Consider the following 27,046-nt stretch of genomic DNA (forward strand, 5'->3'; position numbering starts at 1 on the left):
TCTATTTTTAAGGTAAACTTTACCTATTTCATGATCCTCCATGGATCAACTAGAGTTTGTCATACATATACCAAAAGTGATCATGAATAACCATTCCCATGGCTAACCGTTACCAACATTTCCATACCTCTCGACGGACAACATACAAAACGATTATAATGCTATGATCAAAGTATATTTAAGCCATTTTCGCATGGCTATCCAAATTTACACAAAACCAAAGGGTCAATGACCAACAACAAAACGGGTAGTCCTATACATGCCATTTCAAAGTTCAACCAAAAGTATACCAAAAGGAGCTTTGATAGTGTGGGCGACTTCGACTTCAAAATCCCGAGTCCGATAGCTGAAGAACCAAAATCTATAAAACAGAGAATTAAATAAACGGAGTAAGCATTAAATGCTTAGTAAGTTTGAGCAAAGAATTTAAGCACAACTGAAGTATAGCATTCATATAACTAAACGGATAATTCCATATATACATATTCTCAAATCATTCCTACTTCACATTCCAACCCCTATATTCATACATAAGGGATCATCTTAGCCAAATACCAGAAGCTCATTACTCGACTGAGCGAATATTATTCGAAGGGAATCAACTATTCCAATGCACATACGAAACATACCTCATTGTTGGGATTTTACAAGCGTATTAACTGAAATTTTTACAGCAAGATCGCTCATTCCCGAATCACGTACCTTCGGAATTTAACCAGATATAGCTACTCGTTCAAATGCCTTCGGGATATAGCCCGGTTATAATAACTCGCATAAATGCCTTCGGGCTTAGCCCGGAATTAGTAACTCGCACAAATGCCTTCGGGCTTAGCCCGGATATAGTCACTTAGCACAAAGCCTTCGGGACTTAGCCCGGACATCATTCGAATAACCATGCACATTTATCAATAAATCATGACACATCCGTATTTCATTTTCATTACCAAAGCTCAAACACAAGACACTTATCACACTTGCAATTTCGGCTCAATAGCCACATACAAAGAGCATGATTTTGATTTGCTTAAAACATGATCTAATCAAATCATAATCTAAGTTCCATTACTCGAAAACTTACCTCGGATGTGGTCGAACGATTTCGGCGGCTATTCGATAACTTTTTCCTTTCCCTTATCCAACTGTGGTCCTCTGAGCTCTTGAGCTAATTCAAACAAATTTAACTTATTAAAGTCTCATTATGCTAGCTTATGGCCGAATATGACAAGGAGTTTAATAGGTCATATGGCCACCCTTTAGCTCAAATACACAATGGTCATGCGCATTTTTAATCACATTAAGCAATTTAACACAATTCATTTGAACATCAAAAGGGGACCTCAAGGTACTTAGCCCATATATACATTAGACATTAGAGTCACATATGTACGAAATCACGAATCGAATTTAACATATTAGCTAATATTCCCCTTAGCCGAATTTTCTAAGTCAAGATAAAGCCATCAATATGCTTACCTATGGCCGAACATACACATCAACTTATGTACTCATTCATGTGGCCGAACATACATGTCTATGTTGAGGCCGATTGCAACACTTAATACATTCTACAAGTATGGTCACTTGTATGGACTAAACACCATTTTGTTTCAAGTTCAAAACTTGGCCAATACACATATATACACTAGTAAAGCATCCTCTCCCTTTCCATCAATTCAACACATGCATTACTCATTAATATACAAAATTATATTCGGCCTTGGCACACAACTTGCTAGCCGATTCTTTTCCATCTAGCAACTAATGCACATATGTGCTCATTTGTTAGACTCTACTTCTTCTAACAACAACCATATTTCCCTTCTACTTCCTACCATGGCCGAATGCATCACAACACCATACCATTTCAATTTTGGTCATGGTTAAACAAAGAACTTAATGTTTCACTCAAAAATGCTAAAAAGAAGATTCAAGAGTCATCAATCCACCATCACATGCATCATTACAAAGCTTCACTTTTAGCATGCAAATGACATCAACACAAATCCACCTTAGCCGAATATCATCTCCATAACATAGTAAAGATTTGAACCATGGGCTAGTTAGAACTCAAACTAACAACTAAAAACATGCATGAATCTCATGGACAACATCAAACATACCTTAGTCTAGCAAACCACCATAGCCGATTTTCTCAAGCTCTTCCCCCTTCTTTTCTTTCTTCTATTTAGCCAAGAACAACCGAAGAATGAAGCCTTTTTTTTTGTTTTCTTTCTTCCATTCACGGCAAAGGGGGGGCATGGATGAGACCATTTTTTTTCATCACTCCTCCCTTTCATTATTTAATTACCATGCTCATTATTTTATTTTTCCTAACATACATCACTAGCATAACATGTTTGTGACATGTTTCCACCCATAGCATGGCCGGCCACTATGCTTTAATTTGGCTAATTTGACATGCAAGGACAAGCACTTTCCCACATATATTAATAGGCCACTTGAACACTTGCCTAGCATATTTCTAAATTGTCTCACATAAGTCCCTACTAATAAATTTCACATACACTGACCAAATTAAAGTATGGAACTATCACACAAGCATTTACGCACATCATAAACACAGAATATAACCTTTAATCATTTATAAGACTCGGTTTCGTGGTCCTGAAACCACTTTCCGACTAGGGTCAATTTAGGGCTGTCACAACTCTCCCCCACTTAAGAAATTTTCGTCCCCAAAAATCTTACCAGTAAATAGGTTTGGGTATCGCTCTTTCATAGAGTTCTCGGGTTCCCAAGTAGCTTCTTCGATCCCGTGTTTGAGCCATAACACTTTCACTAACGGAACCCTTTTGTTTCGCAACTCTTTCACTTCACGAGCTAGGATACGAATCGGTTCTTCTTCATAACTCATATCGGCTTGAATTTCAACCTCGGAGGGGTTTATTACGTGCGAAGGATCGGATCTGTAACGTCGAAGCATCGAAACATGAAAAACGTTATGGATTCTTTCGAGTTCAGGGGGTAAAAGCAACCTATATGCAACTGGGCCAACTCGTTCGGAGATCTCATACGGTCCAATGAATCTCGGACTCAATTTGCCCTTACGGCCAAATCTGAGTATCTTTTTCCAAGGCGATACCTTAAGAAACACTTTGTCTCCCACCTGATACTCAATATCTCTTCGTTTTAAATCCGCGTACGACTTCTGACGATCTGATGCTGCCTTCAGACTTTCACGAATTATTTTTACTTTCTGTTCAGCATCTTTAATCAAATCCACTCCGAAAATTTTGCTTTCACCGAGCTCGGTCCAAAACAATGGCGTACGTCATTTACGCCCATACAAAGCCTCGTAGGGTGCCATCTTAATACTTGATTGAAAACTATTGTTGTAAGCGAATTCAATCAAAGGTAAATACCGTTCCCATGAACCACTAAACTCGAAGATGCAACATCTCAACATATCCTCAAGTATCTGAATTATCCGCTCGGATTGACCATCGGTTTGTGGATGAAAAGTGGTGCTAAAATGCAGCTTGGTACCCAAAGCTTCTTGCAATTTCTTCCAAAATCGCGAGGTGAATCTCAGATCTCTATCCGACACAATAGAAATCGGTACCCCTTGTAATCTCACAATCTGAGAAACATACAATTCAGCTAGTTTATCCAATGAAAAATCCGTGCGTACGGGGATAAAGTGAGCCGACTTAGTCAGTCTATCCACAACAACCCAAATTGCATCTTTCTTACTTGTCGATACTGGCAACCCAGATACGAAATCCATCGTGACTCGATCCCATTTCCATTCAGGTATCATGATCGGCTGGAGTAAACCCGTAGGCACTTGATGTTCCGCCTTCACTTGTTGACATACTAAGCACTTCGAGACAAAATCGGAAATGTCTCATTTCATACCATGCCACCAAAACTGACGTCTTAGGTCGTGGTACATTTTCGTACTCCCCGGGTGAATTGACATTCGGCTACAATGAGCTTCGTTCAGAATCATCGAAATGAGTTCTGAATTTCTTGGAACACACAACCGATTTCTGAACCTCAAACAATCGTCATCATCAATTTGAAACTCTGATTCCACATTCGGAATACATTCAGCCCGTTTTGCAACCAATTCATCATCAACTTTCTGAGCTTCACGAATTTGATGAATCAATAATGGCTTGGCCTTTAATTCAGCTACTAACACATTGTCAGGTAGAACAGACAAGTGTACATTCATCGCTCGTAAAGCAAACAGTGATTTCCGGCTTAAGGCGTCCGCAACCACATTAGCCTTTCCCGGGTGATAATCAATGACAAGCTCATAATCTTTCAACAACTCAAGCCAATGCCTTTGTCGCAGATTCAAGTCTCTTTGAGTCATCAAATATTTGAGACTTTTGTGATCCGAAAATACATGGCACTTCTCACCAAATAAGTAATGTCGCCATATTTTCAAGGCGAATACGATGGCAGCTAATTCGAGATCATGGGTCGGATAATTTTTCTTATGTGGCTTTAATTGTCTTGATGCATAGGCCACAACTCGACCTTCTTGCATCAATACGCAACCTAACCCAAGTAGGGAGGCGTCACTATAGATGACAAACTCTTTGCCTGATTAGGGCTGCACTAAAATTGGAGCTTCAGTCAAATAAGTTTTCAGTTGATCAAAACTTTTCTGACATTTTTCCGTCCATTCGAACTTAACATCTTTTTGAAGTAGCTTCATCATGGATGTGACTATCATCGAGAAACCTTTTACAAACCGTCGGTAGTAACCGGCAAGTCCCAAAAAGCTCCGAACCTCAGTAATATTTCTCGGAGGCTTCCAGTTAAGTATGGCTGAAATTTTGCTCGGGTCAACTCGAATACCCGATGCGGATACCACATGACCCAAGAAGCTAACCTCTCTTACTGAACTTAGCATATAACTGCTTATCCCGTAAAATTTGCAACACTAATCCCAGGTGTTCAGCATGATCGGTTTCATTTCTTGAATACACCAAAATATCATCGATAAACACAACTACAAACCGATCCAAATATGGTCTAAAGATCCGATTCATCAAATCCATAAATACCGCAGGGGCATTAGTGAGCCCAAACGGCATCACTAAGAATTCGTAGTGACCGTATCTCGTTCTGAAAGCAGTTTTGGGTATATCCGAATCTCGAATTCGCAACTGGTAATAACCCGATCTCAAATCTATCTTTGAAAACACTGAGGCTCCCTTTAGTTTATCAAACAAATCATCAATACGCGGTAACGGATATTTATTCTTTATCGTCACTTTATTCAGCTGACGATAGTCAATGCACAACCTCAAATCAATAGTCTTGCTTTTGCAATTCACAACCGCATCATGCACGGTCAACCAATCTAAACCGAGGATAACATCAAATTCATCAAACGGCAAAAGCATCAAGTCCGCCGGAAAATAGGAACCTCGAATTACTAGGGGACATTTCTTACACACTTTGTCGACAAGCACGTAACGGCCCAAGGGATTTGACACCCGAATTACGAACTCAGTAGACTCAATAGGTAAAGTCTTACTGGATGCTAAGGTTTCACATATATAAGAACGGGTAGAACCAGGGTCAATCAAAGCAATCACATTAGTATCAAAGAGAGTAAAAGTACCGGTAATAACATCTGGCGAGGAAGCATCCTCACGTGCGCGTATAGCATAAGCCCTAGCAGGAGCACGAGCCTCAGATCTGGTCGCAGCATCTCTAGATCCTCTCTGACCACCACTAGCATTGCCCGTATTTCTAGATGGTCTACCCCGAGCAGTGGTAGCACCCGTTTTCCCACTCTGATTTACATTCTGTTCAGACAATCTCGGGCAATCTTTGATAAAGTGGTCGGCTGACCCGCACTTGTAACAGGAGCGGTCATGGAATCTACAGCTCCCTGAGTGCCATTTACCGCAATACCGACACTCCGTCCTGTCTCGACGGTCATTTCCAACACTGACGACCAAAGTGACTCGTGCACTCACAGGGGGTCGATCACGGTCTCGTCTAGAAAAACCCAATGTGTCTCTAGATCAGCCCAAATCATCTCTAAATTTCTTCGATGACTGTTGAAAGGGCCTTCCTGAAGACCTCTTACGGAACTCCTTTGCTCCCATATCAGCTTTTCTTTTCTCCATACTGAGCTCCTCGGCTTTGTAAGCTCGCTCGACAAGTACCACAATTTCTCGGATTTCCAATATGCCAACATACAGCTTTATATCATCATTCAATTCATCCTCGAAACGTTTACACATTACGGCTTCTGAGGAAATGCATTCTCGTGCGTACCGGCTAAGCCTTACAAACTTTCGTTCATAGTCGGTAACCGACATGGAACCTTGTTTAAATTCAAGAAATTCCTTCCATTTTTGATCCATAAATCTCTGACTGATATACTTTTTCCGAAACTCGGTTTGGAAAAACTCCCAAGTTACTTGCTCTCTAGGCACAACAGAAGTCAACGTGTTCCACCAATAGTAGGTAGAATCACGTAGCAAGGAGATGGTACACTTTAGGCACTCATCGGGTGTGCAAGATAGCTCATCGAGTACCCGGATAATGTTGTCCAACCAAAATTCCGCTTGCTCGGCATCATCGGTGTCCGTAGCTTTAAATTCAGTAGCCCCGTGTTTTCGGATTCTGTCAACTGGGGGCTTATTTGACCTTATTTGGTCAGTTACCGGAGGTATTGTAGGTGTGGGGGTGGTATTTGTCGGAAATGGAGGTTGTGGAACAGCCGTATTAGTTCGAATGTATTGGTTGAACCAATCATTCATCACGCTATAGAAAGCTTGTCTAGCTTCATCATTCGGATTACTAGCAATAGATTGAGAGTCCGCCGGCGCTGTCCCTTGTGCGGGAGCAGGCGCTACACTATCAAATAATCACAAAATGGCATTTATAGCTAGACCCAAACGTAGTACGGTAGTCCTAGAATCGACTAAACCGTAGCTCTGATACCAATAAAATTGTAACACCCCGTACCCGAGACCGTTGCAGGAGTCAGACACGAGGGGTTCACAGACTAAATTCACTTACTATCACAGTCCATTTTAAAAATTTCCAGGCAGTTGGCTAACTGCGTCATTGTCACCTTAAAAATCATATCTTGAGTTCCAAAACTCGAAAATTAGTTTCGTAATTTTTACCTGAAACTAGACTCATATGTCCATCTACATATTTTTTTTCTAGAATTTTTGGTCGGGCCAATTAGTACAGTTTATCAGTTAAAGTCTCCCCTGTTACAGGGTGAGACTACACTGACCTTCATGCATTACGACTTGGATATCTCCCTGTACAGGGTTTCAATACTGATGCCGTTTGTTTCTATAGAAACTAGACTCGAAAATAAATCTATACATATATGGCATGACTTCTAATTATCTCTGGTTAATTTATAATAAATTTCCAAAGTCGGAACAGGGAATCCAGAAACTGTTCTGGCCCTATCTCACGAAAACTTTAACATCTCATAATATACTGTTCATATGGACGTTTCGTTTCCTTCCTATGAAAATAGATTCATCAAGGTTCGATTACATAATTTATCCACTATTTAATTCCATTCCTACTATTTTTAGTGATTTTTCACATCCACATCACTGCTGCTGCCAGCATCTATTTTTAAGGTAAACTTTACCTATTTCATGATCCTCCATGGATCAACTAGAGTTTGTCATACATATACCAAAAGTGATCATGAGTAACCATTCCCATGGCTAACCGTTACCAACATTTCCATACCTCTCGACGGACAACATACAAAACGATTATAATGCTATGATCAAAGTATATTTAAGCCATTTTCGCATGGCTATCCAAATTTACACAAAACCAAAGGGTCAATGACCAACAACAAAACGGGTAGTCCTATACATGCCATTTCAAAGTTCAACCAAAAGTATACCAAAAGGAGCTTTGATAGTGTGGGCGACTTCGACTTCAAAATCCCGAGTCCGATAGCTGAAGAACCAAAATCTATAAAACAGAGAATTAAATAAACGGAGTAAGCATTAAATGCTTAGTAAGTTTTGAGCAAAGAATTTAAGCACAACTGAAGTATAGCATTCATATAACTAAACGGATAATTCCATATATACATATTCTCAAATCATTCCTACTTCACATTCCAACCCCTATATTCATACATAAGGGATCATCTTAGCCAAATACCGGAAGCTCATTACTCGACTGAGCGAATATTATTCGAAGGGAATCAACTATTCCAATGCACATACGAAACATACCTCATTGTTGGGATTTTACAAGCGTATTAACTGAAATTTTTACAGTAAGATCGCTCATTCCCGAATCACGTACCTTCGGAATTTAACCGGATATAGCTACTCGTTCAAATGCCTTCGGGACATAGCCCGGTTATAGTAACTCGCATAAATGCCTTCGGGCTTAGCCCGGAATTAGTAACTCGCACAAATGCCTTCGGGCTTATCCCGGATATAGTCACTTAGCACAAAACCTTCGGGACTTAGCCCGGACATCATTCGAATAACCATGCACATTTATCAATAAATCATGACACATCCGTATTTCATTTTCATTACCAAAGCTCAAACACAAGACACTTATCACACTTGCAATTTCGGCTCAATAGCCACATACAAAAAGCATGATTTTGATTTGCTTAAAACATGATCTAATCAAATCATAATCTAAGTTCCATTACTCGAAAACTTACCTCGGATGTGGTCGAACGATTTCGGCGGCTATTCGATAACTTTTTCCTTTCCCTTATCCAACTGTGGTCCTCTAAGCTCTTGAGCTAATTCAAACAAATTTAACTTATTAAAGTCTCATTATGCTAGCTTATGGCCGAATATGACAAGGAGTTTAATAGGTCATATGGCCACCCTTTAGCTCAAATACAAATGGTCATGCGCATTTTTAATCACATTAAGCAATTTAACACAATTCATTTGAACATCAAAAGGGGACCTCAAGGTACTTAGCCCATATATACATTAGACATTAGAGTCACATATGTACGAAATCACGAATCGAATTCAACATATTAGCTAATATTCCCCTTAGCCGAATTTTCTAAGTCAAGATAAAGCCATCAATATGCTTACCTATGGCCGAACATACACATCAACTTATGTACCCATTCATGTGGCCGAACATACATGTCTATGTTGAGGCCGATTGCAACACTTAATACATTCTACAAGTATGGTCACTTGTATGGACTAAACACCATTTTGTTTCAAGTTCAAAACTTGGCCAATACACATATATACACTAGTAAAGCATCCTCTCCCTTTCCATCAATTCAACACATGCATTACTCATTAATATACAAAATTATATTCGGCCTTGGCACACAACTTGCTAGCCGATTCTTCTCCATCTAGCAACTAATGCACATATGTGCTCATTTGTTAGACTCTACTTCTTCTAACAACAACCATATTTCCCTTCTACTTCCTACCATGGCCGAATGCATCACAACACCATACCATTTCAATTTTGGTCATGGTTAAACAAAGAACTTAATGTCTCACTCAAAAATGCTAAAAAGAAGATTCAAGAGTCATCAATCCACCATCACATGCATCATTACAAAGCTTCACTTTTAGCATGCAAATGACATCAACACAAATCCACCTTAGCCGAATATCATCTCCATAACATAGTAAAGATTTGAACCATGGGCTAGTTAGAACTCAAACTAACAACTAAAAACATGCATGAATCTCATGGACAACATCAAACATACCTTAGTCTAGCAAACCACCATAGCCGATTTTCTCAAGCTCTTCCCCCTTCTTCTCTTTCTTCTATTCGGCCAAGAACAACCAAAGAATGAAGCCTTTTTTTTTGTTTTCTTTCTTCCATTCACGGCAAAGGGGGGGCATGGATGAGACCATTTTTTTCATCACTCCTCCCTTTCATTATTTAATTACCATGCTCATTATTTTATTTTTCCTAACATACATCACTAGCATAACATGTTTGTGACATGTTTCCACCCATAGCATGGCCGGCCACTATGCTTTAATTTGGCTAATTTGACATGCAAGGACAAGCACTTTCCCACATATATTAATAGGCCACTTGAACACTTGCCTAGCATATTTCTAAATTGTCTCACATAAGTCCCTACTAATAAATTTCACATACACTGACCAAATTAAAGTATGGAACTATCACACAAGCATTTACGCACATCATAAACACATAATATAACCTTTAATTATTTATAAGACTCGGTTTCGTGGTCCCGAAACCACTTTCCGACTAGGGTCAACTTAGGGCTGTCACATACACAATTTAGTTACACGAACTTACCTCAACAATGTTCGTGAACTTGTATGCTACTAATCTGTTACTTTTTCTTTACCTCGATCTAGCTCCATATTTGGTCTATCTAGATCTATACGAGTAAATTTAGCTTAATGTAATCCAATTCATATTCAATTCAATTCACATCTTAGGCAAAATTATCATTTTGCCCATATACTTTTAATTAATGACGCTTTCGTCCTTAGGCTCGGAAAATGAAATTCATGCAATATAGTCCTTATTCCAAACCTAATTAATTTTTGCATGTAACATTAATAGCCCAGATATTTCATAAAATTTAGAATTTTTCCATAAATTTTACAACTTTTCAATTTAGTCCCTAAATCACAATTTCATCAAAATTCCCTTTACAAAAGTTGTTTATCTATCAATAACCTTTCATTTTCTACTATAAAACTTCATAATTCATACATACTCATCCTTGGGAAAAATCTATTACTTTGATATATTTACAAATTAATCTCCGAGATAGCTAGATTAAACTATTACGATCTCGAAAATATAAAAATTACTAAAAACGAGACAAGAATGCTTACCCAATTAAGCCAAATAAGTTTGCTTGAGTTCTCTTCTCTTAGCTAGGGTTTCCATAAAATATTTGGGAAAGATGATGAAAAAGATGATATTTCTTTATTTAATCAATTATCATCTTTTATTATTTTTACTTTCCAATTTAGTCATTTCCTTTATTTAATTTTCCATGGATGACTAAGCATACTTATCTACTAACTCCTCTTAATGGTCTATTTGTCATATAAGCACCTCAAATTTTGAATTCCATGGCTATTTGATACTTATAGCTTCTAAAACTCAACTTTTGCATTTCATTCAATTTGGTCCTTCTATAAAATTAGACATGTAAGCGGTAAAATTTGCTTAACAAAATGTTTATATGACATTCCTATCATAATGCAGACCATGTAATAATATTAAAATAATTTTCCTTACGGACTCGGATTTGTGGTCGCGAAATCACTTTTTCGATTTCACTGAAAACGAGTTGTTATAGTACTTTCTTGGTACCTTTATTGGTTTTATTTGTTTGCTTTCTTTTGATGCAATTACGTGAACCAAAATCTATAAAATCAAGAGTTTCAATAACTCCATCATTTACTAACTTTTTAATTCTTTTAATAGAGATATGTCTCAATCTTTGGTGCCATAAATTGGAAGATTTGTCATTCATAACACAACGTCTAATACCAACATTACCATGAACACAAATTATTTTATAAACTGTATTGTCTTGCAAATTAATTCGAAAAAGATTATCAAACATTGTACCATACCTAGCAAGATCATATTTATAAAATAATTTAAAACCTGTATCTGAAAAATTAAAGGAATAATCCAAGGGCACAAATCTTAAAACTAAGATCAAGTTTCTAGAGAAACTTGGAATATAAAATGTCCTTTCTAAATTCAATACAAAACTAAAATCTAAAACTAATGTGCATGTTCCAACAAATTCCTCGAGTGATCGCATCTTATTTCTTGAATAGATGCTCTGCTCACTGTCCATTGGCTTTCTTTGGTTGAGAAAGCCATACAAGGTATTTTAAATATGGATTGTAGAATCAGAATCAATCCACCAAGTGTTATGGCAAACATCAGTCATATTAGATTCATAATAAACATGAGCGATCAAATTACCTTTCTTCTCAAGCCGAACCTTAAATTTGGCTCAATCTTTTTTTATGTACCCTTTCTTTTTACAGAAAAAGTACTTGAAGTCCTTATGGAAGTCATTCTGAAAGTTAATTTAGGTTATTTTACTTTTTCCTTTTGTTTGGCTTGTTTAATATTCTTTCCTTGCATTATCATATGTGCACTTTCAACTAATTCAATCTACAACCTTCCTTCTTATTAAACACACATGTTTAAGAGTTCATTAAGCAATCATTTTTCCTTATGTGTGTTATAAGAGATTTTAAAAGGTTTGTATTGTAGTAGAAGTGAATTCAATATAAAGTGCATAAGGAACGAGCCATACATCTCAACTTCAAAAGGCTTTAGTTGAGCTGCAGTATCTCTCATTTTCATGATGTGCTCACGCACACCATTAACACCAATGAGCTTCATCAATGATAACTTTACCTTTAAGGTGCTAGCTAGGGCTTTATTAGAAAAATCAAATTGTTCATCAATGGCCTTAAATAAATCTTTGATATTTTTACGTTTTCCAATTGAACCATATATACTAGCAGAAAATTTTGTCTTTATGAACATCATACTAAGGTGATTAGATCACTCCCATTGTTCATAAAAAGCAGTTTCAACTTGAGAGCTAGTATTAGTAGGTGCAGATGGTTCATCTTTATGAATAGCGTAATCAAAGTCCATCCACTTTAAATGAAGAAGAATTCTCTCATCCCAAATTTTATAGATATTAGCATTTAAATTGATATGTCACATTTGATATCAGAAAAAATCACAAGTTGCTTGCATAAAATAAAATATATTTATACTTATGTCATAAAAATATTGAAGCAAGTAATCATACCTTATATTATACCAATGTGTAACATGTAAATAATGTTGCAAAAATATGAATCCTAAAATAAAATTTGTCTGTGGGCTAAGTCTCTTTTAAAGAGTCATATTTAAATTTTATAATGAAAGTATTAGATTGTATTCCTTTTCTTAAATTACATGGGTAGATTAAGAACAAAAATTTTAGATTTCACCCCAATTAATCGTATAAATATTATAAAAATTTCTATGGGATAAAATTTATTATATTTCATATGATTAATCACAATTGCGTTCATATTACTATTTGTGATTTACTTTAGTTGTACTCCATAAATAATTTAAAAATAATTAAAGATGTTATGGTTACTCTTTAATTAATAAAAAATTATATTAATTATATCGCATCTAATTTTATGCATAAAAGTAAAATGAAAATATGCATGTATAAGTATATAATAATCACACATTTAAACGAAGCAATTGGATAATAATATAAGAATAACATACATTTTACTCAGTTGTGTATAAAATCAAGCACAAATATTCAATTAATAAAAATTTTTCAAATTTTCTAATAATATTTTTTAAAAAATTTATCACAATTAAACGTCATTTTTCTCATCTCCAACCTTTAGTCGGTTCAAACTCGATTTCATTAATCAACCATCTCCCAATATATACACAGAAAATTTAAAACATCAAGACAAAGATAAAAATGACTCTTACACTAATAGTTAAAAAATCTATAAACGATATTAGATATCTCTAGATATTTTATATAAAATATAAATATGCTCATAAATATTAAAACATAAAAATTAAAATAAAAGTAGAATAAAAATTTAACCTCCAACTATTGAAGTTTATTTTATATGTATCGGTTCTTCTATGCTATTAACAACTCACTTAAATAATGTATGTTCATAGAGGCATCTTCACAACTTCTATCTATATAGACATGCATATGCACATTTTCCCATAAAATATATTGCATTCATACATTTTATGATTATTTGAAATGAAATATTACCATCTTCAATAAATGGAAGAAACTTAAGCATAATTTGTGTTAATGAAAACATGTAAATTTTGGTTACATCATAATCATCATTAATAACACTCAATGAAAAATAAAACTTACAATTAACTCATATTTAAGAATCTTGAAAAGTAAAAATACATGAAAAATAATTTACTTAGGTTAAAAATTCATATCTTAATTCGCAATGGGAAAAAAAATGAAAAGAAAGAGTACTAAACTTACAAGTGTGTTAAAATAATAAAACAAGACAACTTCAGTTCATTTTTTTCTTTCAAGAAAACAAAAAGAAGAGGAAACTTGGGAAAAAATTGAAAAGAAACTCTAAAGAGAGAGAAAAAAAAAATGAAGATGAAGGCTTCTGAATTACAATTGAAAATTGAATATTTTAGAAGAAAATCAATAAATTTCTCTCTTATTGGTTATTAGGTTTCGTTTTATCATTTATTAAAAGGTATATAAGTATGTGTTTTTACCGAATAAATAGCATAAATTTTTAGAAAGAGTCTTAAATCTCTTAAAATTGAAATTGAATTATTTTAATTTTATTGCTGCCAAACAACTTATATAAAAAGATTTATAAGCTAAGAAAATTGAAACACTCTAAACAAATAACTGAGGTCCAACAAAGGGTTTGCTCCAGAAAAAATTGGGTTCCCCACTCGGCCAGTGGCTACACCCATGCCCCTTTGCTTCTCCAGCACTTGGCTGCAAAATTTAACATCCTTCACTTGAGAGTCAAGAGTTAGCGACCTTAGGCCAATCCTTGGGCTGGAAGAATAAGAAGCGGGGGCACCAACACTTCCATGGGCTTGGCTCCAACTCACCCAAATTAAGATTTAGCCATCTTGAAATTTTTACTCATCATATAATCCCAAGACATCAATTTCTTATTTTCCATAACCTATAAGTTCATGCAAGCCGGTTTATTAATGAAGTAAAAGTACGACTACATTTCCAATATCTTTTAATAAATTCTGTGACTTAACCCAGGACCTCTCTGTTCTGGACCTCGTACTTTGTTTTTACTCTTTATATGTGGAGGAGAAAAAAGGGGCTTGACCATCTTGAAATAAAGCTGAGTCAACCTTCTTCCTGCATCTAATAGAATTGCAATAAAGTTTTAGAGAGGTACAAATCTCTAAGCTGAACTTTATATGAAGTTGGTAAGCTTTATTTATGGCACCAATGAAAGGCGGATTTTGGGGGTGGGCGCACTAACCAAATCAGAAGCTGGACCATCTAAAACTGAAGATGACCAAGCCGTTAAAGCATACTGCATATGACATGATATATACGGGGAACCAGAATTAATTTAGACCGGTTTCAGTGAATTCCATGTGCAATGTTGTGACTTCCAGGCTGTCTTAAATGTCATCAATTGTGATGCTGATGCATATCTATGAACGAACCCATCACATGGACAATGACAAGGTATTTATCTGTTGTTCGATGCCCCCATACTTTCCATGGTTGAAATTTATACACCAGTAGCAGCAAAGGGTGGAATTAAGAACTGGAGCAAAAAACCAAGTTGGAGGGAGAGTTTAGAACATTAAGGATATAAGATAAACAAGGGCACAATATTGTTGGAAGCTAGCGTTTGTAAGTGAGCTAAATATCGGTTTCCAATCCAAATTGAAATACAAGCAACTTGTGTAGAGAAATTGATATATAGACAATAATATTGAATTACGTTTCTAGGTTGCATGCAACTTGGAAGAAAGACAACATCCCATGGAATTAATGAAAATGCAGTTTATCCTTCTATGCAAACTGTATTGTTGGAAGACAGCAATTGGGTTATTATCCTTTTTTCTCTAATACAGTTAAGGTAGAGTGAATATTCTTTATATTTCCCATTTTATATATACTTTTTAGGGTTTTATGTGTTAGTTATTCAACTTTAAAAAATTATAAAATGGTCACTAAACTATTAAAATTTTCATTTAATTTATCAAACTATTCGAAAGTTTTTAGTTAAGTTACCAGACTACTGAGTTATTATTATTTTTTAAAGTCTAACTCTAAGCGATGATTCAATAATTGGTACAGTGGATCAGTACCCATTAACGAATAGAAAAACATATCTTAAATCAAAGTCAATCTGACGATCAATGTTGGAGATCGGTATAGAAAGCTGTTTGGATTTTAATTCGCAGATTTATAACATTCAAAGTTGTTTAATGAAAAAAAAACTGTAAAAAAGAAAGGGAATAAGAGCTTTCGCTTAGTGTAAGCGATGTGAATGAAGAAAGTCATACATTAGCGATTTTAATAACGACTTAAATGAAAAATTTCATATAATTTAATAATCATTTTATTACTTTTTGAAGTTGAGTGTGTAAAACATAATTATACTAAAAATTTAGTCGCATTAAATTTACAGTGACGAAATAGTTAATATATATTACCAATATATTTTTCTAATGAATAAAATCTAAACATGATGGAGGAGTTGAATGTAGGTCTGATGAATGCATAAACTTCTTTAGCAGGAAAAAAGTCAGAAACATTTGATTTTGACATGTCTCGTCAAAATTGAGGTAGCGAACAACATAATAAAACAAGTTACTATATAATATCATGACTCTGAACATAAAGTCATAAGTTGTGCACCTAATCCTGGGAAGTAGACAAGTTTAAAATTTTATAAACATCAAATTAAAAGTTTATGCTGTCCAATCAACATCCCTGGTTAACTTACTAGTCACCTTCATGATATAATACCATTTTCAAGATGATTGTGCTACATTTGTTCTTTTCTCGACTTCATCTAGGGCTTACCATATATATCTTTTCCCATGCCTTTTATTAATTGAACAAACGCACCAGATGATTTAAGCAATTCAAATCGTCCAAATCTATATGTAATCTAAAAGTCATACAAATCGAATTTCAACGGCAGTATTATATGAAGATATTATCGAATTAGGTAAAATTTTATTTTAAGTATACACATTATAAGCTTCCAAACCTGAAGGGAATCGGCACCTTTTTCTTTTCCTCCATATTTAAATCTCGAATAACGTATATCACCAGGCTATCATTTTTGGATGTTTAATTATTTTATTCTTACCAAGAAATGAGAGTGTTTACAGATGAGCATGCTTACAATAGCTACAAACAAACTGCAAATTTTATAGCCTAAACAACTAGTACGAGACCGAGTATATAATATTAATTGCAGGTGACTTCTGCTGCTTCTTCGATCCGGGGCTTTTAGATTATGGAGAAACTGTTGGTAAATGGTGGAGAGTGGAAATTGGATCATTGTCGGGTAATAGCATTCTAGTGTTTAGCAGCGTGAATATGGTGAGACCAAGCGAGACTAGAACGGAGAGAGCTAAAAGAAGAAGCATAAGGAGGTGTGCGATGCTGCCTTTTACTTCTTCTGCATATTCGGTTGAAGCTAGCGCCAGTATGGTCAAGGGAAATGAGTAAGCCCACCAGGCAACATTGAATCTCCTCATCGATCTCCTGAAAAGAGCTGGCCTGCAAACCTATTCAATACCACAAAAACTCAATATATAATAGGGCGAAGTCAAGAAAATTTAATTTTTTAAGGCTGAAATTAAATTGTATATTTTTAGGATAATAAGAATACACAAATTTTTTTAAAGAGTCAAAGTATAATTTTACTTTTATTAATTTAAATTTTATAAACTTTAAAGGGATTTAAATGGAAAAATTCCCATTTTTAGGGACCAACCCCCCCGGCTATCCCCCTGTATATAATATATGTATAAAGCTATTGCATTAGTTCTATAAACCTATTCAATACTATACCATTCCAAGTCTGAGTACTGACCAAACCGGGACGAAAACGGTCAAGATTAAAATAATATAAAGGGTCCTCGAAGGACCACCGGTGATGCAAGGATGAAAAGTGGCATACCTTTAACAATTTGCAGTTCTTTTCATTGAATATGCCAAAACAAATAAAAATGGCCTTGGGGACCAAATATACTTTAGTCCCGTATGAGCCATGAAATGACTTAGAAAAATTTCCGATTTATAGTACCACTTAAGTCTACGATGCTAACTAGCACATCACTGCATGACAGTATCTTGATATGCAGTATTTTCCGATTTATATACATTACCAGAGAGATGAAGAGGAAAAGGGATAGAAAGAAAAGCATCTTGGATGCGGTATCAAAAGCACCAGTTATGGATTCCCAAGCCAAGCTTGCCACGCTCGGTGCAGCAAAGAACAAGAAGAAAACCGGCCTAAGCATCGCTGGAATCCGATCACTGCCTGAAAACCGCTGGTAGAGAGTCACCAAAAGCACTAAATAATGCACCATCCCCAGTGAAAACAAGCAAACGGCGCTTTCTTTCCACCCCATACTTGCTGCAGCTAGCGCTCCCACCAGATTCCCGATTACTGATATTTGGCTCGTTGGATTTGCCACCGTTGACAGAAACTTCTTCCCTTTGGTAAACCATTGCCCATAAATTTTCACATCGAGTGCCACAACGGGGACCGCAAAGAACCACCAGAGTACGTAATAGGAGGTTGTCTTTGGTGTGGCAAATGGAGCTGATTGGAGTAAAAGGAGCCAGGAAATCCATGGAGCGAAAAGGTAGTTAACTCCTACATGGTGCAAGAACTCTGCTTTGACCATCTTAAAGTAAAACAAGCATCTCAAGATGTAAAGAAGAGAAAGCAAAATTAGGATAAAGAGAGCGAAAGACCACAATACAAGAAAAGCAGTGGGGTGGAACTTGTGGACCAAATGCCTTAGAGTGCTTTTGTCATGGGTTGGTCCGATCAGAGTCTTCCATAATAAAGCCTGGCCGCCTAGAGAAAGGCTTATCCTAAAATAACCTGCATGAAATTTGGTTAAGATGGAGCTTAATGAACGCTTAATCCCGTCGGTAAACCTGCTGCTCTGGGGTATGTTGACCTCGGGTTGGGATCTTTGGCTGGCCATTGATCGGATCATGAACTCGATGTATTTGAGCCGAAATCTGGTTCACGCTATGGCTCGCCTCTTATAGAGCTATGTAGAGATCGAGATAAGGAGTGAGACAAATTGAGACATTAAAAAAATACGGATGGATGAATATTGAATTGCATGTTGAGTAGACATTACCTTGGAAATTCAGGATATTTTAATAAAATTATATAGGAAAGGTAATATCCCCAGCAAGATGCATTGCGTGCAAATGGATACACCCCGCAGACCTATCACTGAGAAATTACGAAAAAGAGGGAGGCATTTTCGTAAGCTGTCGCGACTCATGACGGCTGACGATGAGGGTAATAAAATGCAGACTTCAAATTTGTATTTCCTGTGGAAGACATGAGATCACCAAAAGCAATAAAATGTGATTGGCGTGAATAAGCCAATAAGCCAGTTTTTCTTATTCATATTGCATGTTCCATCGTCACGTTTTGAACGTTGAACATCCATATAATTAATAACAAACTCGGTTTTTTCTTCATAGAATAGAACTGAAAGATCCAGGGAGCCGCGCTGAGCTGAGACACTAGCAAACAAGGAGTCTACGCTACCCTAGGTTTAGCACTCCCAAGAATTGGTTCAGTTTCTGATTTCTCTTGGGAAACATGGAGAGGACCAACGATTGTTTGCATTGGAATCATGTTGCCGCCGACTCACGCAGGCCTGACTGCAGTCAGCCCAAACACTTTCAGGCCATTAATCCAATCGAATCATGGCTTGCCAATGGGCTTTTATGGTGACGTTGAACACCTTATTTAAACTATAGCAGTTGCAAACCCAGAAAACCTTGGCTGGCTTTTAATTTGCTGTTCCTATCTTTGATTTTCTTATTTTTTCCGCCTTGATAAGGAACAAAATGGTCAAAATATGTGGCTAATCACTATAGACAAGATTTTAAATTTTAGTCTAAAAAATAAATCTTTTCACATTTTTATTTAAAAAAAATTGAATTATTGATGAGATTTTTAAATTGGAAGTTTTAACCTACATAAATTTTATTGGCAAATGTGAACACAGAATTCATGGAAAGGTTTAATTAAGGTTAAAATGGAGAACAGAACAATGTACAAAACAACTAGAAATCGTGTAAATAGACATTCAAGTGTAAAGCCCTAAATAAAAATAAGAAAAATTTGGAATTTTGAACCAAAGTCTTTCGCAAGTTGTACGGATAAATAGGATTGGGACGTCTTGAAAATGAAGTCTCAGAAAGAGAGTTCCGTGGAAAGGCTGCTAAGCTATGAAAGGAAGGTGTTGAGGTTGAGGTTGAGGTTCTTCACACGGACAGACAAGACAACTCTATTCTTTGCTACAGTTGTTGGGGGAAATTTCCTCAACTTAAAAGCTGCTTGACTTCATTCATGGAGGGTGAATTGACAGCTTGAACTAACCAACCCCTTTCACAATCAATCTGACTTCCACTGTTTTCTAAATCTTGGTTTAATAACAAGCGACAAAATTTTGATTTTGACATAATATGGATCAGTTGCAAGAACAGACAAGCTTGGAATTATCAGTTTTCAAGATATATCTATTCTACCTAATCTAAACATATCGACGGCTTCATTGGATTAAAATTTTCTTTATTGTGAAGTTCATCTCTGGGCGGATCAATTATAAATTTAACGTTAACATCCTTTGCTTGTCATCTTCTACGAATTCAAATCATACTTATATGCTAGCTGTTCTCCATATCATACAACAGATTATTAGCTGTTTTCCGCATATACATACTAATATTTTTTTTAAAGCCCTCAATGTTTCTTTTCTGTTCTTTTAAAAAAAAAAACCCAATATTTTTTTCCCTCGAAAGAAAGACATCTTGTTATAAAAACAATCAAGCGCAAAGAGAAAAGTCAAACGAGAGGAAGAACTAATTTAAATCCAAGTCGAGAGACTTATCCATACACTCGATCTTAAACTTGTCATTCAACGCCCGTCACAATAAAGACATTCAAATTAAGAAAAGGGATAAAGAACTCTAAAAAGTAAAATCCCAAATGGAAAAGCTTGTAAATTAGAGAGTAGCTCGTGCCACAGTGTGTGTCATCTTATTATTGTCTTTTCTCGTCCAAGAAAAAAACAAGTTACAAAATGGAGCTTTAAGCTCCTTACAGTCGGCAACTGCCAATCCGAACTCAGCGATATTCAAACTACGAGTCAAAGCATTAAAAACAGCAAGCGATCCAATTCAATGATAACTAAATCCATACCTTCTTGCTGAAGCCACAAATGAACTTTTTTAACAGCAACAACTTCAGCTAGTCGAGGCTCCAAAAGGACTCACTGATAATTGATCTGTCGTATTCTTATACGTCAAATTTTCAATCTTTTGTTCTATTCAATTTAGTCCCTGTTCTGATATTTAATTTTCAAGCAAAGCATTTCAACTCAATAATCATTAATAACTTATCTCAACATTATCTAATACAAAATGTCATGAATATATAGTAATCAGATTGATCTCGAGTCATACTCGTCTTTCCCATTCCTCTAACATAACATATCCTGAAACTCTACATCCATGGACAGAGGCAACCAAACATGGAGAAAACAATAATTGACAAGGATAAGTCGTAAACAAAGAAAACAAAAGATGTGGGGCAAGACAAAAAGAAAATCCCAATGTTTTAAATCTAATGAGAACCCTAAATTTCATTAGAAAGATTAAGGAATATCGTATTGATGATGTTATTTAATAGGCAAGGATGATAAGTTTTTATCAAAATATGGGGATACGGCATGTAATTTTGTTAAATTTTAAGATCTAATTTTTGCATTTAAAAAAATGAATATTGATTTTTTTTCTTTCAAAACCACAAACTTTAGAAAGTTTATTTTCCATCCATCAAAGAGCTAAGGACAAACCTAGATTTTGATATCTTTGAATAAATTGCACAATACCAACTTAAAATCTTTGAATAAACTTTTTTTGATATTTAAATTTATTTAAAGATAGAGACTAAATTTTAAATTTATGTAAAAGATTAAGACTTGTGACATTTTTTAATCTTATTAACCTAAAGAGAGAGAAGATATATATTTGGAATGAATGATTTGGAGGCCATATGTCATAAGTAGGCAGGCAGTAAAAGGTAGGTGATCTCAAAACGCATTTCCATTTATCATATCACCAATCTCCTTCACATAAATTGTACAAAATCACCATTGCTTTATCTTGGGAATTGTTAGGCTGTCAATTGATTTGGTACCTTGTACTTGTCCTTGCGTATACCAAGAAATCGCTTTCAACTTTGAAAATAAGAAAAAAGATGCATTTGTTGCAGCCAGTCAGTATACATTCCAAAGATTAGTGGCAAACGTCAAAGCACAAGTTGCTAAAGCATCAATGTTAATGCAAGAGGAAAATTTGAATTGTTACTCTCACAAACTGTCAGCGACTTGTACACCTACATTATTAACTTATTCAAAAATCTCATATTAGGTGTTAGCGTTCGATCGAATCGAATCGAATCGAATGAAAAAATTTCGAGTCAATCGAGTTGACGAATCATATTTTATCATTCTAATTTGATTTGAAATTTTCTCGAATCGAGTCGAGTGACATTGTATTCGAATCGAATTGAATCGAATATATTTGTTCGAGTTAAATTTAAAAAAATAATTTTAGGTTCTTGTGACCACTGTCACCCATCGTAATAAAATTTGTCTGCCGTAATCAATTTCTTTATTAACTTTCATCACCTCATAATTTATTTATTAATATTTTATATACGAATTAGCTTCTTTGCTTGCTTAGTTGTTTCAATTATCTTCATATTCTTGTCACTCTATATTTTGGAATTAAAAAATATATTAAATGTAAAAATGTAATTTTTTAATAAAAGTTATTTTAAAGATAAAATGTGAAATTGATACTAATATAAAATTTTAACACGAATATTTTTTGACATCATTAATAATTCAATTTTAATATAAGTATTCAATATGACTAAACAATTTAATAATATAAATATGTGAAATTTAATTTAATAATATAAATAGTAGATATAAATAAAATTATTACTATTGATGTTTAGGGATTTTTTTTGGATAATTTTGATTTTTTTTAGAGTAATGAGTGAGAAGTAAAAATTTAGGGGAAAATAAAAAGTTTTGGAGAGTAAAAATTTAAGGGAAAGTAAATAGGGGGAGTAAAAATTTGGAGAGAAAATATTAAAAAAAAATAAGGGGGATGGGTTTGGGGTAGATGGGGCTGGGATGGGAAGGAAGTAAAAGTTTTAGGGGGAAAGTGGGAAGGAGTAAAAATTGAGGGGGAAAATAAAAAGTTTTGAGGGTTTTTGGGAGTAAAATTTTGAGGAAAAGTAAATGGGAGAGTTAAATTTTAGATTTTGGGTAGATGGGGGGTTGAGATAGGAGGGGAGTAAAAGTTTTGGGGAGAAAGTGGAAAGGAGTAAAAGTTTTGAGGGAAAAATAAAAAGGTTTGGAAGTTTGGGATAAAATATTATAATTTGATATTCGAATTATTAGAGTTATTCGAATTCGAAAACTTAACTTGATTCGAACTCGAAATTTGAAAAAAAAATTTAATTAACTCGAAAAACTTGATTAACTCAAATAACTCAATTCGTTTAACTTTAAATTTTATTTTTTTTATTTTTTCGAGTCGAATTAAATTTTACTCACCCTTATCCCATTCACTTTCATCCTATACTTATCTTTTTTTTTTTCTCTCCAAATTGATAAAGAGGTAGTAATTTGAGACAAAAAGTTATCAATGCTGACAAGCGCACTTTATATCTACTAGACCAACTGTGAGAGTACTGTGAACCAATTGAATTATATTAAAATGTGTAGTGGAGGTGATGGATAACCCTAAGAGATCTCGCCCATAACTTAAACCTTTTCTCTTTTTCGGACTAGAAATGCAAATGGAAATGTTGTGTGGATTGCTTCGAAAAGTCTATGATATGCTTCTCACTAAAAAGTAGCAAAATTTTCTTAGATTCGTTGGCAGACTTGGAACTTTAGCCATATTCAATATGACATTCAATGGGCAATCCAAATTTTCAATGGTAAAACCTTTTTGATTAGGTTTACCTGGACAGCATCTATCTACCACAATCTTTTAAGTTCTTCTAGGATGGAAAATGACCGGTATGAGGGGCAAGAACCAGAAGCAATTCAGCCGCTATATTTTTTTTATCTCAATACATGATTAAAACAAATAGAATCAAAATTAGTTTGTGATGCAATATCTCCAACAACCACAAAAACACCCCAAGCTTCCTCTCAACATTCTCATGGCTTTTAAACAATCAAATTCAATAATGATATCTTGCTAACCTAACCTAATTGCAAGAGTTTTTAGTCACAAATGTCTTTAATGATCATGCTTGTGCATTAATACCATCAATAATGTCGTCATTACTATCTCTCACAACAGCCACAAGTCCCATCATATTAAAATCGCCAATAACTGAAGAGTTACAGTTAATGTTGATGACATTAGGTGGAGGAAGAAACCATTGTGTAGAGTTGAAGTTCTTTTGATATATTCAGAAAATTTCACAATATCTCTTCCTATCTCCTGTATTTGGTGGAAGATAAATGCGATGAAGCATTGAGGGAAAACCCAAGAGATTCTTTTAATTGATTGCTGCACAGTGCAAGTTTGTAATGTAAATATCATTATTATAGATGTAAATAATTGTCTTTGTAGAATGTGGGGTAGAAGACAAAATTGAAAATGTATGGCTACACTATAAGTACTTTGTATCATGTTTTCTTTTCGATTTCGTATACAAATTCAATTATTAAAAATAATAAAACGGGTAACTCAACATCTAAGATGTACATCATCTTTTATGTAAGAAATAAATTAAATTTCTCAAATAAGAGATGAGAGAGCATTTACCATACGTATATACAATTGTTTTATACATAATCTTTTAATCTAATTAAACACTTGCTGTAGTTGTTGAATTGCTGCGTAGTGTTGGCAAACTTGAAATAGGATCGGAATTGTGGGGTAAGACCAATATGTGGGTGTTGAGCAGAGTGAAAATGATCAAACCAACGGAGACGATGACAGAAGATGTTAAAAGAAGAAGCATTAGGAGATTTGCAGCGTCGCTTTTCACTTCTTCTGCATATTCCATTGAAGCCAGAGCCAGCACTGACAAGGGAAACGAGAAAGCCCACCACGCCACATTGAACCTTCTCATTGATCTCTTAAACAGTGTCGGCCTCAAAACCTGTCCCAGTGCCACTATTACTATTAGACAAAACAAAACCATGTTTTAAAGCTTCAAGCTGTGCCATTATCTTAATGACTTAATTGACAGTAACTTTTAGCATATATTAATTAATTACCAGTGACATGAAGAGGAAGAGCGAGAGAAAGAAGAGCATTTTTGAAGCAGTATCAAAAGAACCAGCAATAGATTGCCAAGCCAAGCTCGCCATGCTTGGTGCTGCGAAGTACAAGAACAAAGCCGGCCTTAACATCGTTGGAAGGAGGTCGGTGCCTGAAAAACGCTGGTATAGCGTCACGAAAAGCACCAAATAATGCACCATCCCTAGTGAGAAAAAGCAAATGGCACTCTCATTCCACCCCATATTTGCCGCCGCTTGTGCACCGACCAGGTTCGCTATAACTGACAAATGACTCGTCCGATTTGCAATCGCTGACAAAATCTTTTTGCCCTTAGTAAACCATTGGCCATAGATTTTAACGTCGAGCACCACGATAGGAACCGCAAAAACCAACCAGAGAACTACGTATGAGTATGGATTGTTGAAGCAAAAGAAGGGTGCTGATTGAAGCAAAAGAAGCCAAGAAATGGATGGAGCAAATAGGTAGTTGACCCCTACATCGTGCAAGAACTCGTCTTTCACCATCTTGAAGTAAAATAAACACCTCAAAAGGTAAAGAATGGAAAGCAAAACAAGGGTAACGAGTGCGAAAGACCAGAGTAGAGTAAAAGCTCTGGGATGAAACGTATGGAGGGCAACTCTAAAAGTCCTTTTATTATCGGTTGGCCCTATTAACGTCTTCCATAATAAAGCTTGGCCACCCAAAGATAGGCTTACCCTAAAATAACCAGCATGGAATTTGGTTAAGACGTTGGTGAATGATTCCTTGATACGCCGAGCAACAATGGTTGAGAGGCTGCTACATTGAATTTGATGGGTAGAATCGATGCTGCTGATGTGGGATACAGTACTGTCTACTACGAGCTGAAGCACGGTTTGAGATGTTACGATGGCCATTAGCATAAAATGTAGGTGAGTAAACTTTGTTTTCTGATGAACTATGAGTTTGAAGAGATTTTTCTTGGTTAGCATGGTGATTTATAGGGGTTGAGCAAAGGCGAAGTACACAGTAAAGCATTAAAATGTTGGGAAATATACTAAGTACTGCCTTGACTATAATTAGGGGATATATATGCAAACTGTTGCAGGTCAAACAGCACAACTGAAGTTAGGGGACATCAAAGTGCAAATTGCTAGTTAAAGCAAAGCGGTCAAATTTGGATTGTAATACTAACACTTCTTTTTCCCCTCAGAAAATGACAAGGGAAGATGCGTTTATCACTTATCAAAAATGTCTATTAAATGGACCCTTTTTCTCCATTTCCGTCTTGAATATTTTTAATGTATACCATGAATGTACTGTCCACTTGACACTAGGGATAGAGACGAATTTAGGGCCCGAATAAGAAATCTTTTTAAGGTCGGAATTAAATTATATATTTTTACGGTAATAAAAATATAAATTTATCATTTTTATAATATATATCTTTATCATTTAAATAGAAAATTTTTATAATTTTTGTAGGGATTAAAGTGTAATTTTACTATTATTAATTTAAAATTTTATAAATTATAAAAAATTAAAATTAAAATTTACTATTTTAGACGAGCTATGTGCTGGTTCTCTACTAAGCTCCTCAACTGGACGGAACCTATAGAATTTGTAAGAAATGAAGTCATTTGCTTTAAAAGAGCGACGGATTTAGGGTTTGGAGAATATAATAATTTAGGTTAACAGCATATTCTCTCAACACTTGAGCCCGCCATGCAAGAGCGAACCTACCATTAGAAGCCCAATTTATTGAAATAAAAAACCGGAGACGAATGAAATATTGTTCCAACAGTGGAGGCCCATGGGATACTGGATTTTGCTTTTCGGAGTGGAGTAAATGTTGGGTGTTCCCACCGTTCAACTTGTAAAAAAATTTTAAGTGTTGGGTTTTTAAAACTTAAAAGGAACCATCGTAACAAA

The 27,046-nt window shown here is 35.3% G+C and overlaps 2 protein-coding genes across 2 annotated transcripts; both read right to left on the reverse strand.

Annotated features, from left to right (window-relative positions):
• Positions 1-16,788: 16,788 nt before the first annotated feature.
• Positions 16,789-18,838, reverse strand: LOC107943067 (S-type anion channel SLAH1). Its single transcript, XM_016876796.2, has 2 exons — positions 17,929-18,838; positions 16,789-17,325 (listed from the first exon to the last, which is right to left on the reverse strand). Exons 1-2 carry the CDS (start codon positions 18,772-18,774, stop codon positions 17,050-17,052), a joined length of 1,122 nt encoding a protein of 373 aa, XP_016732285.1. The 5' UTR covers positions 18,775-18,838; the 3' UTR covers positions 16,789-17,049.
• A 5,594-nt stretch (positions 18,839-24,432) lies between these two features.
• LOC107943069 (S-type anion channel SLAH1) lies at positions 24,433-26,152 on the reverse strand. Its single transcript, XM_016876797.2, has 2 exons — positions 25,132-26,152; positions 24,433-25,013 (listed from the first exon to the last, which is right to left on the reverse strand). Exons 1-2 carry the CDS (start codon positions 26,104-26,106, stop codon positions 24,717-24,719), a joined length of 1,272 nt encoding a protein of 423 aa, XP_016732286.1. The 5' UTR covers positions 26,107-26,152; the 3' UTR covers positions 24,433-24,716.
• Between the last annotated feature and the right edge of the window lie 894 nt (positions 26,153-27,046).

The sequence above is a fragment of the Gossypium hirsutum genome, chromosome A05 (genome assembly GCF_007990345.1).
Source record: "Gossypium hirsutum isolate 1008001.06 chromosome A05, Gossypium_hirsutum_v2.1, whole genome shotgun sequence".
Lineage (NCBI taxonomy): Eukaryota > Viridiplantae > Streptophyta > Magnoliopsida > Malvales > Malvaceae > Gossypium > Gossypium hirsutum.